This window comes from Salmo salar, chromosome ssa01 (assembly GCF_905237065.1).
Source record: "Salmo salar chromosome ssa01, Ssal_v3.1, whole genome shotgun sequence".
Lineage (NCBI taxonomy): Eukaryota > Metazoa > Chordata > Actinopteri > Salmoniformes > Salmonidae > Salmo > Salmo salar.
In genome coordinates this window covers 91265481-91278798 of record NC_059442.1, presented here as the reverse complement: position 1 = coordinate 91278798, position 13318 = coordinate 91265481, and the positions used below count along the sequence as shown (strand labels likewise).

The following is a 13318-nucleotide window of genomic DNA, read 5'->3' as shown; positions in this document are numbered from 1 at the left end:
TGCAACAAATGTGAGCTGGTAGATTAGCCCACACTGGAGAGGGGGACATTTGATTCAAAACATTGCAGTGCCATGGTCCCATGGGGAGTTGAATATTAGGCTGTGTTTATACAGGCAGCTCAAATCTGATATTTTCCTCTAATTGTTCTTTTGACCAACCACATCAGCTCTTTTTCAGAGCTGATGTGATTGCTCAAAAGACCAATTAGTGAAAAAGGATCAGAATCGGGCTGCCTGTGTAAACGCAGCCCTAGTGGCATATCCAGAGACCAAAAAACTACTGAACAGACATTTCTGACAAGGGAGGAATTGCAGTGAATCAGATTCATTTATTTAACGCCTCTAGGGCAGGGTGCTGCTAATGTTATGTAATGTCCCACCATAAAAGGCCTTTCTTCTACTTAGTGCTGCAACAAAAAGACAGCAGGTTTTATTGTAGTCACACACAGTGGTGCAACAGCATGGCTTTAGTTGAAATAGACACAGTGTCACCACTGAATGTACCAATATGCTTTCAATCTGTCGTATACTGTAGCGCTCTGACCAACAGACAGGCATGGTTTAGAGGACATAGAGAAGGACAACTCCTCGTTCATACATTACTTCATTATGTTTCACTGAGGTTTTGGCAAATCGTTCATGCAACCTACAACCAGTCCCATTCCTATTGAATGTGAATCAACAGTAGAAATAAAACACACTTGTGAAATAACAATGTTTATATTTAAGGTAGTAAGAAGGGCACCTAGTGCCAGAGAAGAGCGGAAGACACATCCCACTGGGCACAGATGTCAATTTAACATCTATTCCATGTTGGCTCAACGTGGAAACAATGTTGATTCAATCAGTGTGTGCCCAGGTGGGATTACTCTAACAAAAAATCATTGTAGTGCAAAATCCTGAGTCAAAGTAACCATTAGCTAGCCTGTGAAAATGATCTCACATTTGTTAAACATAACTCTGCAAACTGAACATACTCCAGGCATACTGTGTAGAGTTTTTACCTCTGGGGATTATTGTGGAAATGAAGTTAATATTACGACTCACAGATCACAGCGAACATTGCATACCTTCAGGACTGGGAGCTGGGCACCCCTGACAAACTGTAGTCATGGTTTTAGAGCAGAGATGCCTATGGTGCCAGCATTATCCTAACCATCCTGTTCTGTGTTGGAGATCAGAGGTTAAGGAAAGAGAAGGCTGAGGCTGATTGGCTGCTGGTGGATGTGAGGTCGTATGTAGGTGTTGTATCGCTGATGTCATCGACACAGAGTAGCGGTGTGTTTGTAGGGGTAACACTCAGGCGCTCCCTCCCGTCTCTCTTTTCCACCTGAGGCTGCAGATCTCCATTCCTCTCTGTAAGGGTTGATGGACACACAGACCTCCCTCTGGTCACCAGCTCCATGCCACTGAACAAAGAGAGTCTACCCCCACAGGGCTGCTCGATCTGGGGGTCCGTGACTCGGAATGGGTCCCTCTCTGTCTGGAGTTCTGAGTCTTTTACTATAACATCTGAGGTGAGCTGGGTCTCACCAGTCCTAAACCCAATCTGACTGTCCATGAACACTTCATCCTGACTAGCAGACCCTCTCTCATCATCAAGGTTGAGATTCAGTAACCTCTCAGATGTACCCCCTCCCCAGCCCAGGTCAGGCAGGGGAGGGGGTTGAGCTTGCCCCCCAGGTGACTGCTCAGTCTCAGGGTCTCTCCCTCTGTGATGGTTAAAGACCGTGATGTCACCTGGGCGTGTTGGCAGTAGCAGTGTGGGACTTGTGGGAGTGGGGGGCTGGTCCGAGGCGGATAGAGGAACACCATTGGCTGCTGCTGCATCACATCCGGCACCAATGATTGGCCCGCCCATCAGAGCCTTAAACTGACGAAGGATCTGGAAGGCAAAACCATCCTTTTTTACAATGCAAAACGACATAGTGTATGTACCAAGAGTCAACCATCGTAGATCATCATCTTGGATTCTAACACCCAGGCTCATCACACTCTGTCTCTCTGTATTTACTTATTATTAAAGGTTCAATATGCAGAAATCGCTCTGCCATTCCCTGGTTGCTAAAATTCTAATAGTTCGCTTCATTTCAGTTTGTGACAAAACAAGCAATATAGTGTAGAGAATCATTGTTCCATCTAAGCTGCTGTGAGCAGGTCGAGAGTTTCAAGTTGCTTGGTGTCCACATCACCAATGAACTATCATGGTCCAAACACACCAAGACAGTCTTGAAGAGGGCACGACAACACCTTTTCCCCCTCAGGAGACTGAAAAGATTTGGCATGGGCCCCAAGATCCTCAAAAGGTTCTACAGCTACACCATGGAGAGCATCCTGACCGGTTGCATCACCGCCTGGTATGGCAACTGCTCGGCATCTGACCGTAAGGCGCTACAGAGGGTAGTGCAAACAACCCAGTACATCACTGGGGCCAAGCTCCCTGCCATCCAGGACCTATACAATAGGCGGTGTCAGAGTAAAGCCCATAAAATTGTCAAAGACTCCTGTCACCCAAGTTATAGACTGTTTTCTCTACTACCGCATGGCAGGCCTTCAGAGCATCAAACTCTCTAACACACGGGTCCTTTCTCAGCTCCTGTCTGCCTGTGGTGGGAGCAGTCACACACTTCCTATAAAACTGCACCCGGGGAGAACAAGATATTCAGAAGTAAGTATTTTGATAAGATCTAGAGGATGACTGCACTGGTTAGATAAATCTATGGTCCAAGTCATTTCTAGTTAGTCCACACTCAGTTTCCACTTGATTATTCCCTAAGAGTCCCCATAGCAACATCGGGGGCCACTGACAATACATAACAATTGAAGCCAAATTCCTTGGCAGGCAATTCCTGTCCTTCCGAGTTCTCCCACTGACATACAGTACATCACCAAAAGTATGTGGACACCCCTTCAAATGAGTGGATTTGGCTATTTCAGCCACACCCGTTGCTGAAAGGTGTATAAAATCGAGAACACAGCCATGCAATCGCCATAGACAAATATTGGCAGTAGAATGGACTTACTGAAAAGCTCAGAGACTTTCAACATGGCACCATCATAGGATGACACATTTCCAACAAGTCAGTTCGTCAAATTTCTGCCCTGCTAGAGCTGCCCCCAGTCAACTGTAAGTGATGTTACTTTGAAGTGGAAACGTCTAGGAGCAACAATGGCTCAGTCGCGAAGTGGTAGACCACACAAGCTCACAGAACGGGACCACCGAGTGCTGAAGCGTTAAAAGTCACCTGTCCTCGGTTGCAACACTCACTACTGAGTTCCAAACTGCCTCTGGAAGCAACTTCAACACAATAACTGTTCGTCAGGAGCTTCATGAAATCGGTTTCCATAGCCGAGCAGCCACACACAAGCCTAAGATCACCATGCGCAATGACAAGCTTGGGCTAGAATGGTGTAAAGCTCGCTGCCATTGGACTCTGGAGCAGTGGAAATGCATTCTCTGGAGTGATGAATCACACTTCACCATCTGGCAGTCCGACGGATGAATCTGGGTTTGGCGGATGCCAGGAGAACGCTACTTGCCCGAATGCATAGTGCCAACTGTAAAGTTTGGTGGAGGAGGAATAATGGTCTGGGGCTGTTTTTCATGGTTCAGGCTCCTTGTTCCAGCAATGTTCCAATATTTTGTGGAAAGCCTTCCCAGAATAATGGAGGATGTTATAGCAGCAAAGGGGGGGGGGGGGACCAACTCTATATTAATGCCCATGATTTTGGAATGAGATGTACGATGAGCAGGTGTGAAACCGAAAGTTAAAAAGACGCAAAAACAAAACTTAAGAATGGAAAGCATAGAAATAGCACACATAGAACAGATTTACCGCTTCTTAGACTTGCTTTCAATGGGAATGAAAGATCTATAACTCATTTCTATGTGAATTTGGTTTGGTCACCTAAAAAGTTACATATTGCAGCTTTAAAGGTAATAACTAGACTATGTGTTACCTTGATGGTCTTGTTGGCTACAGGCCCTGGGGGTCCCTCACTCAGTTGGACCAGCCTCCTCTGGGTCACCCCGAAGATTTGCTCCAGAGACAGCAGATCAGAGGTCATGAGACAGGCCACAGCACACAGCGCCCTCTGGTGGGACGGAGGGAAGCAGCACATTCACACATATTTGAGATTTGATGTTTATTTTTCAAGAGAAACCTAGTCAAAATAGCAGCACATTCAAGACACATGTATATTGACTGTACCATCTGGGCAGTCTGTGACGGGTCCTGCAGTCTGCGAGAGAGCAGCTCCACCACCACCTCACAGTTCAGAGTGGAACACCTGGGGACAGATGGGAGGGAATTAAAACATCCAAAAAATCAAGGTGAAGGCAGACAGGAACAAAGGTCGAAGCCAATGCTCTAATAACATGCAACCTATTGGTCTGTACTGACTCCTTGATGAAGTGCTGATTCTCCTCTCTGGACAGGAAGACCTTGGAGCCCTCAGTCATCCTGCTGATCAGCGCCATCTCCTGCCCACAGTCCCCTAACTGCATAGCCTCCACCCTGACACAGAGAAAGGTAGATGGAGGGAGACTCAGCATGGTTGGCTCATTTAGTATTTTGCTGGTAAAGACTTCTTATATCATGTAATATTTCCACCGTTCTGATAGGTCTCCGGAGCTCTCCCTACTGGCTCCCGATTGGCTACCGGTGCCACCTGAATTGCTGCTACCGCCCCCCGAGACCTGGCAGTGGTCTGCGTTCTCCTGACAGGAGTTGTGGGAGGAGCTATGGCTGCTGTCAATCTCCTCCCAGCCCCCACCCACCTGCCCTGGACACCGCTGGGAAACTAAGAGTGGGGGAAGAGAGAGAGGGAACAGGCCAGGATATTGAGAGAAGTACAGGCGAAGAAGGCTTTCAGTCCTGTCAAACATGTAACAACTATGTAATAAAAGCCTAATGATCTAATCAATATAACAGCTGATTTAAAAACACCTTTGGGTCTGTGAGGAGGCACAGTGTAGGCACATGCTGGCACTGCCACCTCTACGGGGCCCGAAGGCGCCACCACTGCCCGGTAGTGGTTGTCATGGAGACGGATACCCTGGTGTTCCATCGGGGGCAGGACGGCACTAGCCACAAACTCAGTAGCCTTGCGGATCTTGTCCATCAGGGTCTCACCACCTGCCGGAAACAGGACGTGATATAAGACATGGATTTGACTGGGTGTAATTGAAATTTATTCAAACAGTTCCACTGAGCCACATGAAACCAAAATGGTGGCCTACTTGTTATGTTCTTCCCTGGGCTGTAGCCAAACCCCTGCATTCTGGATCCGTGGGCAGACTCCGACCCCATGCCTGGAACGAAAGACCTCAGTGATAAAAGACAACCATTGTACTTGTCTGCCTGCCTTTCCCCACTCTTCCCATCCACTCCCTCTTTTCCCACTGTCTCTTCCTCTTTCCTCCCTGCTTCTTTCTTCTTCTCCACCCTCCCTCCTTTTCTCTAATTCAATCTCTCTGCCAGAAGGATTGGTTTAACTTGATTGTAATTGAGGTCACATCCATTCATTCAGTAGCCAGATGTATGTCATTAGTAGCAGTATTAGGTCAGAGATTGTTTGTTAACTAATAAGAGAGATACACATGCAATAACAATACAATGTACTCACCCATGTTGGCCATGGCTAGTTTGCATGGAGACGTGCTGCTCTGGTGGGAGACTGTCTCTGTGAAGAGTAACCTGGCCAATTCCTGAAGACCGATGAAGACAGAGAGTTTGTGAGTTTCAAAAAGACGCATTGGGGGATAGTAATTGTTTTAGACATTGTTTTTGGCTCACCTGTGCCGTGGCCCTCACTTTCTGGTACATAGCAGTGCCATGGATGGGGTCAAGAGGACCACTGTAAACTGATATTCAGCATAACACACAGATTCAGTATAACACTCATAGCTCTCCGAAACCCTACTGTCATAAAGAGAAGGATGAAATGGAGACACTGAAATGCATTAGTGGTCACATCATCATCTCACCTGAGGCCTGCTGGATGAAGGTGGAGTTCCGTCTGAGTTCCGTCAGAAAGTGAGGTGATCCATGGCCACAGAGATGGACGAAGATCTTCAGAACCTGGAAGGACAGAAAGGATGGAAAGGGAAGAGGCACAGGAGGAACAGATGAATAGCTGATATGATATATGGTGAAAATTAGCTGCATTCTTCTACATGATTCCTCTTCTGCCTCAGTTAACAAATCAAGGTCAAATTCAGTGTTTGGGGGCTTCTTAATGCAGCTGAAAGCCTGGTGACCTGGCTAGCTGAGCTCACCTTTATTTTGACATGGCAGGATTCTACCTGCAGCCTCTCCAACAGGTACTCCAAAAGGCACTGACCACACCCAGTGGACTCCTGGGAGATTTCTGCAGCGCCAGGAGGGTAAAGGATACAAACTGTACTGCCTTTGGGTTGACATTGAAAAGAATAGGATCTCCCTAAATTATCTTTAATATCAGAACACAGTACTGTATCAGCATTCAGTGGGAGGTGATGGGGATAAAAGGATACTTCCGATTTCTTCAAAGAGGTATCCAGGACAGGGCTTTTCGTCATCTGCTGTTGCTTTCATCAGAGTGGGAACCTGGGAGGGTGAGAGATCATGCATGGATTGGCAGACAGATGAACACCAGAATAGACCATTTAGCTAGGATTTGTGTCATTTTATGTTTGGGTTTATAGCGAAAAGCACAGGGTGGTGGGTCCAGCGTAATACACTGTGGGAGGAAATCATACCAATTGACTATAGAGCTCAAGTCTTATATTAGTCTGATCACGACAAACGATTTCTGTCCTGGGAGTGTGATATCATATGATGTGCTAGCACGCTAACGTTAGCTAACTAGGTTGCTGTGGTACAGTAAACAGTGGGCGTAATGGGATTTACAAAACAATGTACTGTTCCCCCATAAAGTGACATATATGAATTATATCAACATGTTATTTGCAAGCGTTTATATTGGTAAATAACACCTACTTTCTGAAGGAAAGACAGTCGTTCCATGAATGTTGCCATGATTTTGCAATAACTGGAGGCTACACATCTCTTCCTTGGGACAGACAACGAGGCGGGGTCTACAATGACAGGTAGCCAATCAAACAACTATGGGTAGGACTCATACGATACCATTGGTCCAATGCTATTGCGTATGGGTAACCATTGGCAAATCAAAAGGTCCATAATCCATACTCCCCTAACAAATCACGTTCGTAGATTACATGCATGTCATTTCCTGATTCAGGGTCAACAACATGGCGCTGTCCATGGACTATGTCATCAAATGGTTTGAGTGATATTTTCCTACGAGTGCCATCTATTCCTATGATACTTAGTTAATATTGTACAAGAGCTTAGATCGTCATTCAATTGATTGTGTTCGTTTTTTTTTTTTCCATCGTCAAAGACTATTGATCAAGTGTCCACCTATTGATCAAACGTGTGGACTCGCAGTCGGGAGAGGACGAGATGGTTTCCAGAGCTGTTTGCCCAGTGCACTGGTGGAGTGCGTATGTAGCTACTTGCTAGCTACCTAGCAAATATGGGCACTGTAGCCATTCATAATCCAAAAGCATCTATACCTCAGTCAGTGGTCATCATACACTACATGACCAAAAGTGTGTGACTGCTCATCGAACATCCCATTCCAAAATCATGGACATTAATATGGAGTTGCCCCCCCCTCTGCTGATTTAACAACCTCCACTCTTCTGGGAAGGCTTTCCACTAGATGTTGAAACATTGCTGCGGGGACTTGCTTCCAGTCAGCCATGAGCATTGGTGAGGTCAGGCACTGATGTTGGGCGATTAGGCCTGGCTTGTAGTCAGCATTGCAATTCATCCCAAAGGTGTTTGATAGGGTTGAGGTCGGGGCTCTGTGCAGGCCAGTCAAGTTCTTCCACACCGATCTCAACAAACCATTTCTCTATGGACCTCGCTTTGTGCACGGGGGCATTGTCATGCTGAAACAGGAAAGGGCCTTCCCCTAACTGTTGCCACAAAGTTGGAAAAACAGCTTCATCTAGAATGTCATTTGTATACTGTAGTGTTAAGATTTCCCTTCACTGGAACTAAGGAGCCAAGCCCAAACCATGAAAAATAGTTCCAGACCATTATTCCTCCGCAATATGCCTTCAGGCAAGTAGCATTCTCCTGGCATCCGCCAAACCCAGATTAATCAGTCAGAATGCCAGATGGTGAAGCGTGATTCATCACTCCAGAGAGCGCGTTTCCAATTGTGGCGAGCTTTACACCACTCCACCCGACGCTTGGCATTGCGCATGGTGATCTTAGGCTTGTGTGTGGCTGCTCGGCCATGGAAACCCATTTCACGAAGCTCCCGACGAACAGTTATTCTGTTGACGTTGCTTCCAGAGGCAGTTTGGAACTCAGTAGTGAGTGTTGCAACCGAGGACAGTGGTCCCGTTCTTTGAGCTTGTGTGGCCGAAACGTTGGATATTAGGTTATTCAATTATTGTATCTGGGCTCCTAGAGTGCGGCTCTCCTTTTCATTTTCAAGCTTGTGTGGCCTACCACTTTGCGGCAGAGCCATTGTTGCTCCTAGACGTTGCCACTTCACAATAACAGCACTTACAGTTGACCGGGGCAGCTCTAGCAGGGCAGAGATTTGACGAACTGACTTGTTGGAAAGGTGGCATCCTACGACTGTGCCATGATGAATGTCACTGAGCTCTTCAGTAAGGCCATTCTACTGCCAATTTTTGTCTATGGAGATTGCATGGCTGTGTGCTCGATTACACCTGTCAGCAACGGGTGTGGCTGAAATAGCCGAATCCACTAATTTGAAAGGGTGTCCACATACTTTTGGTGATGTACTGTACGTCAGTGGGAGAACTCAGAAGGACAGGAATTGCCTGCCAAGGAATATCGCTTCAGTTATTATGCATGGTGTCCGTGGCCCCCGATGTTGCTATGGTGACTCTTAGGGAATAATCAAGTGGAAACTGAGTGTGGACTAGAAATTACTTGGACCATAGATTTATCTATTCTAACCAGTGCAGTCATCCTCTAAATCTTATCAAAATAATTTCTTCTGAATATCTTGTTCTCCCGGCTGCAGTTTATGGGAAGTGTGTTATTGCTTCCACGACAGGAGCTGAGAAAGGACCTGTGTGTTAGTTTGATGCTCTGAAGGTGTGTTGTTACAGCAGTGAGTGGCATATCACAGGGGTTTCATTGTACATTTGATCAAATTGTCTGTTTTTGATGTATCAATTTACTTTATCATCAAATTGTCTTGCAGGACAACTAGGGAGTGAAGTAGTGTCCATTCTGCCCAACATAACTAGGCAATGGACCCAATGTCCCCTCCATGAACATCATGTAGTACTCTATCAGTAATGTGCTGGCAGGTGCTGAAAGACTTCTTGTCTAGTCTCACAGGCTTTACCTGTTTAAAATTGGTTCCAGGGGTAATGACAGTGTTTGGACGACACTCTTTTCAATAATGCTTCAATGTCATACTATGTAGTAACATGTAGCCCACTACAGAAGACTTGTAGGACTGTCTTTATAATGTAATGTCCTTTATGGCTCAGTTGGTAGAGCATGGCGCTTGCAAAGGCAGGATTGTGGGTTTGTTTCCTGGGGTCACTGATACGTCATATATATGCACAGCACGCATGACTAAGTCGATTTGGATAAAAGCGTCTGCTAAATTGAATATTGTTATGTAAATACATGTGTGTATGGGGTCGCTTTTGTTCATGTACGCAACACACATTTTAACAAGCAGTTAAGTTTAAGTTTAATATTTTGCACATTTTCAAAAAATACAATGAGTTGAGAGCTTTACAGAAAAATAAACTCTTATTCTAAAAAAGTCATGAGCAGTTATGAAGCCACTTGATGTCCTCTCTGTGGAGTCCATTTCATTCACTGTCCTTATAGTAGCCACAGCACAGTGCACCAGTGTAGAAGTCAAAGCCACTGTTTCAAATGCTACAAGAACAGAGAGCGAGAGATGACAATTAACTCGCATAAATAAACCACCTCTACAAGTATTCCAGTATTTTGCTTCCATTCTGTCACTGCTAGAGAAGCCACTTCTTAGGAAAAATTCAGTCAGGGTTAAAGAAACTTACATTTACATCTCAATACAGTTACTCAGTTTGACCCATTCATTTCACTGTTACAATAAAAGGCACAAAGCAGTGGCACCCACACACACACACAGGATATGACTAAACAAAATAACCACATTACTTTAAGTCATGGAAAACATCACATGTATGAAAGGCACTGGTGGAGAGAGAGAGTAGAACCAGAACATGGAATGTAGAACCAGAGCTATGGATTCAGAACTCCTTTGTGGGTAAAACGTTTGGGAATTGTACATTACACTGAGTGTACAACACATTATGGACACCTGCTCTTTCCATGACAAACTGACCAGGTGAAAGCTATGATCCCTTATTGATGTCACTTGTTAAATCCACTTCAATCATTTTAGATGAAGGGAAGGAGACAGGTTAAAGAAGGATTTCTAGGCCTTTTAGTGCCAGGCGCACCGGTTTGTGTCAAGAACTCCTACACGGCTGGGTTTTTCACACTCAACAGTTTCCTGTGTGTAACAAGAATGGCCCACCACCCAAAGGACATCCAGCCAACTTGACACAACTGTGGGAAGCATCCCGGTGGAGCACTTTCGACAGTCCATGCGCTGACAAATTGAGCCTGTTCTGAGGACAAAAGGGGGTGCGACTCAATATTAGGAAGGTGTTCTTAATGTTTTGACCAGTCAGTGTAGAAATAAGGCTATACTATACAGCACTACAGTATCCGTTTGTACTCATCAAAATGGAAGTCTGGTTTAAAATCGAGATGAAACTGTAAGCAAGGAAGCTAACCGATTGATCCTTAATTAAATGTACTATGAATGTTTTCCAAAAATATGTAAAAAAAAGCAGCATGAGAACATTTAGCAAAGTTCAGACAATATAATGTATACACTATTTACAGCTCACAATAACTAACATACATTTCAAAGGACTTAACAAAAGCACTACAGTAACAAAAACAACCACAAGTAATCTCTACAGAGCCAAAACCAAAACTCCACATCACCTAGAAGTATCAAGGGATTTAAAGTGACTCAAATGCAGTCATTGGCTAGCCGGATAGATGGTGCATTGCTCTCTCAAACACACAGGACAAAAGGAAACTTGGCATGTGGTATTGCATAGCTTAACATACATTACAGTATAGCATTGAGCTTCTTAATAAAAAAACTAAAATAAGTTAATATTTACATACAAATATAGATTTATGGCAGCATAATACAGCATATTATTATAGAATAGTCTACAATATATTTGATCATTATTACAATATATTTATCATCACTATATCTGCAATGTCTTCTGGAATCATGGAAGGAGCATGTTAAAAAAAAGCATTCCTATTTGGTAGAAGAACACAGACTAGGGTCAAATGAAGACACTGGCTGTTTACACAGGCAGCCCAATGCTGATGTATCTTCAGCCAATAAATGGTATTTTGACCAATCAGATCTTTTGCCAATAATTGGGAAAAAGCTCAGAATTGGGTCGCCTGTGTAAACGCAGCCAGAATGTTCCCTATAACAATCAATGCACCTCACACACACACAATCCTCCTGTACTGGTCAGGTATTATGAAGACAGGTGGTAAGGCTGTGTGATCTATGGTACATGACTATGTGTGGGAGAGAAAGAGTGTGTGTTGTGAATCGTATGAATGCGTGTATAACGATCCACTGTACATACGTGTGTGTGTGTGAGAGAGAATAGGATGTGAACATTCTAACCAACTGTATGCGAGTGTGTGAATATAGGGATTTGCACAGTCCAACCCAACTGTCCGTGCGTGTATACCATTACCAAGTCCCAGTTATTCGTCTTTCTCAAGCTCAGAGGTCTGTTTTATCTGGCGTGTGTGTACCAGTGCTCCCCCCAGTAGCGGTCCCTCCAGGGCTGCATGGAGATCCCACCCCCCGTCCAAGAAGGGCTCCAGCCCCGGCACACCCCTCCTGGAACCCCCAGCCTCCCCTACCCCCAGGGCTCTCCTCCTCCTTCTCAGGTCCATGTCCCCTTGGTCCCTAGCCTTCTTCTGGACCCCCTGGTCCTGGCCTTTGTGGGTCTTCTCTTCAACAACGTCGCTGGAGTCTGACTGGACAGTCGCCCTCTCCTTCAGGTCCCATCCACTCTTCTTCACAGCCCCTAGTTCTTCTCCTAATCCTGGTTCTCCTAATCCTGCAGCCAGAGCCTGCTCCTCCTGGGCCTTGATGGCGCTCTCCAGCTGTGCCAATTTCTCCTCCTGCTCCTGGACCTTTTTCTCCTTCTCTGCTCTCTCCATCACCTCTCTCTCCGTCTTCTCCCACTGGATCCTCTCTCGCTCTGCTCTCTCCCTCTCTGCTCGCTCCTTTTCCAGCCTCTCATTCTCTATTCCCTCCTCCTCTACTCTGGATTTTTCTATCTCCTGTTCTCTCGACCGTTTCTCTCTCCTCTCCCTCTCCAACCGTTCCTCCTCCACTCTCCCCTGCACCGCTCTATCAATCCTCACTTCCTCCAGTCTCTCCATCCTCTCCTTCGCCTTGTCCACTACCTCCACCCCTCCTTTAACTACCCCGTCCTCAGCTTTGGCAGGTGGCGGCTGGGCTGGTTCTACCTTCATCCCCCCTGTCACCTTCTGACCCAGCGGTACTCCCCTAGCCACAAGGTCCCTCTCCTTAGGGGCCTCCACCGCTGCCCCTGCCACGATTGCTGCCTCAGCCAAAACAGGCCGTTTAGGGACCTCCTGGAGTACTCCTTCCTTGGTGATAACAGGGGCAACCACTTTGAAGACCTGCTCTTCTGCACTCTTCTCCACAGGGAGGACCTCATTTTGGGGCTGGATGTGAGGCTCGGCCCCTCCAGGCTGTGGAGCTCCAGCGGGCTCCATGGTGTCTGAGGCCAGGGCAGGACCCCCTTGAGCTGGGCCTTTGGGTTTGGATGCTCCCCCCTCCTCCTGGACCCCCTTCTCTGCGTCGGCCTCTGGAGCTCCATCTGTTGCAACACAAAGATCGTTATTTACTTTCCCTTTTAATAACCAAACAGTTCAATTACTCAACACTTAGATACACATCACAATATAAAAGACAGAACACGTATGAGAGTGCACACGCTGTGCGTCTGTACCTGTCTTTTTGGGGTGCATCTCCTGGTGCTGCTCCTTTATGACAGCCAGAAGTTTCTCCTGCTGGTCCAACAGCCTCTTCTGTTGCTCCTGCTGCTCCTTTATAACCTGCAGCAGAGCAGCATGCTCCAACTGACCCT

At 46.0% G+C, this 13318-nt stretch overlaps 2 protein-coding genes across 21 annotated transcripts in view; both read right to left on the bottom strand.

Annotated features, from left to right (window-relative positions):
- Positions 1-309: 309 nt before the first annotated feature.
- tepsin (TEPSIN adaptor related protein complex 4 accessory protein) lies at positions 310-7184 on the bottom strand. Its single transcript, XM_014209756.2, has 13 exons — positions 6984-7184; positions 6518-6590; positions 6281-6372; positions 5990-6083; positions 5799-5866; positions 5629-5710; positions 5243-5314; positions 4950-5138; positions 4614-4803; positions 4404-4517; positions 4212-4290; positions 3961-4095; positions 310-1885 (listed from the first exon to the last, which is right to left on the bottom strand). Exons 1-13 carry the CDS (start codon positions 7020-7022, stop codon positions 1178-1180), a joined length of 1935 nt encoding a protein of 644 aa, XP_014065231.1. The 5' UTR covers positions 7023-7184; the 3' UTR covers positions 310-1177.
- Positions 7185-9746: 2562 nt separating this feature from the next.
- LOC106610401 (putative sodium-coupled neutral amino acid transporter 10) overlaps positions 9747-13318 on the bottom strand; it is a 47375-nt gene continuing 43803 nt past the window's right edge. For all 20 annotated transcript variants that reach the window (XM_014209766.2, XM_014209776.2, XM_014209765.2 and 17 more), the window contains 2 exons: positions 13181-13318; positions 9747-13048 (listed from right to left, as the gene is read on the bottom strand). In XM_014209766.2, coding sequence (XP_014065241.1) covers positions 11895-13048; positions 13181-13318 — 1292 coding nt within the window. In that variant the 3' untranslated portion in view covers positions 9747-11894. The remainder of the gene's footprint in view (positions 13049-13180) is intronic.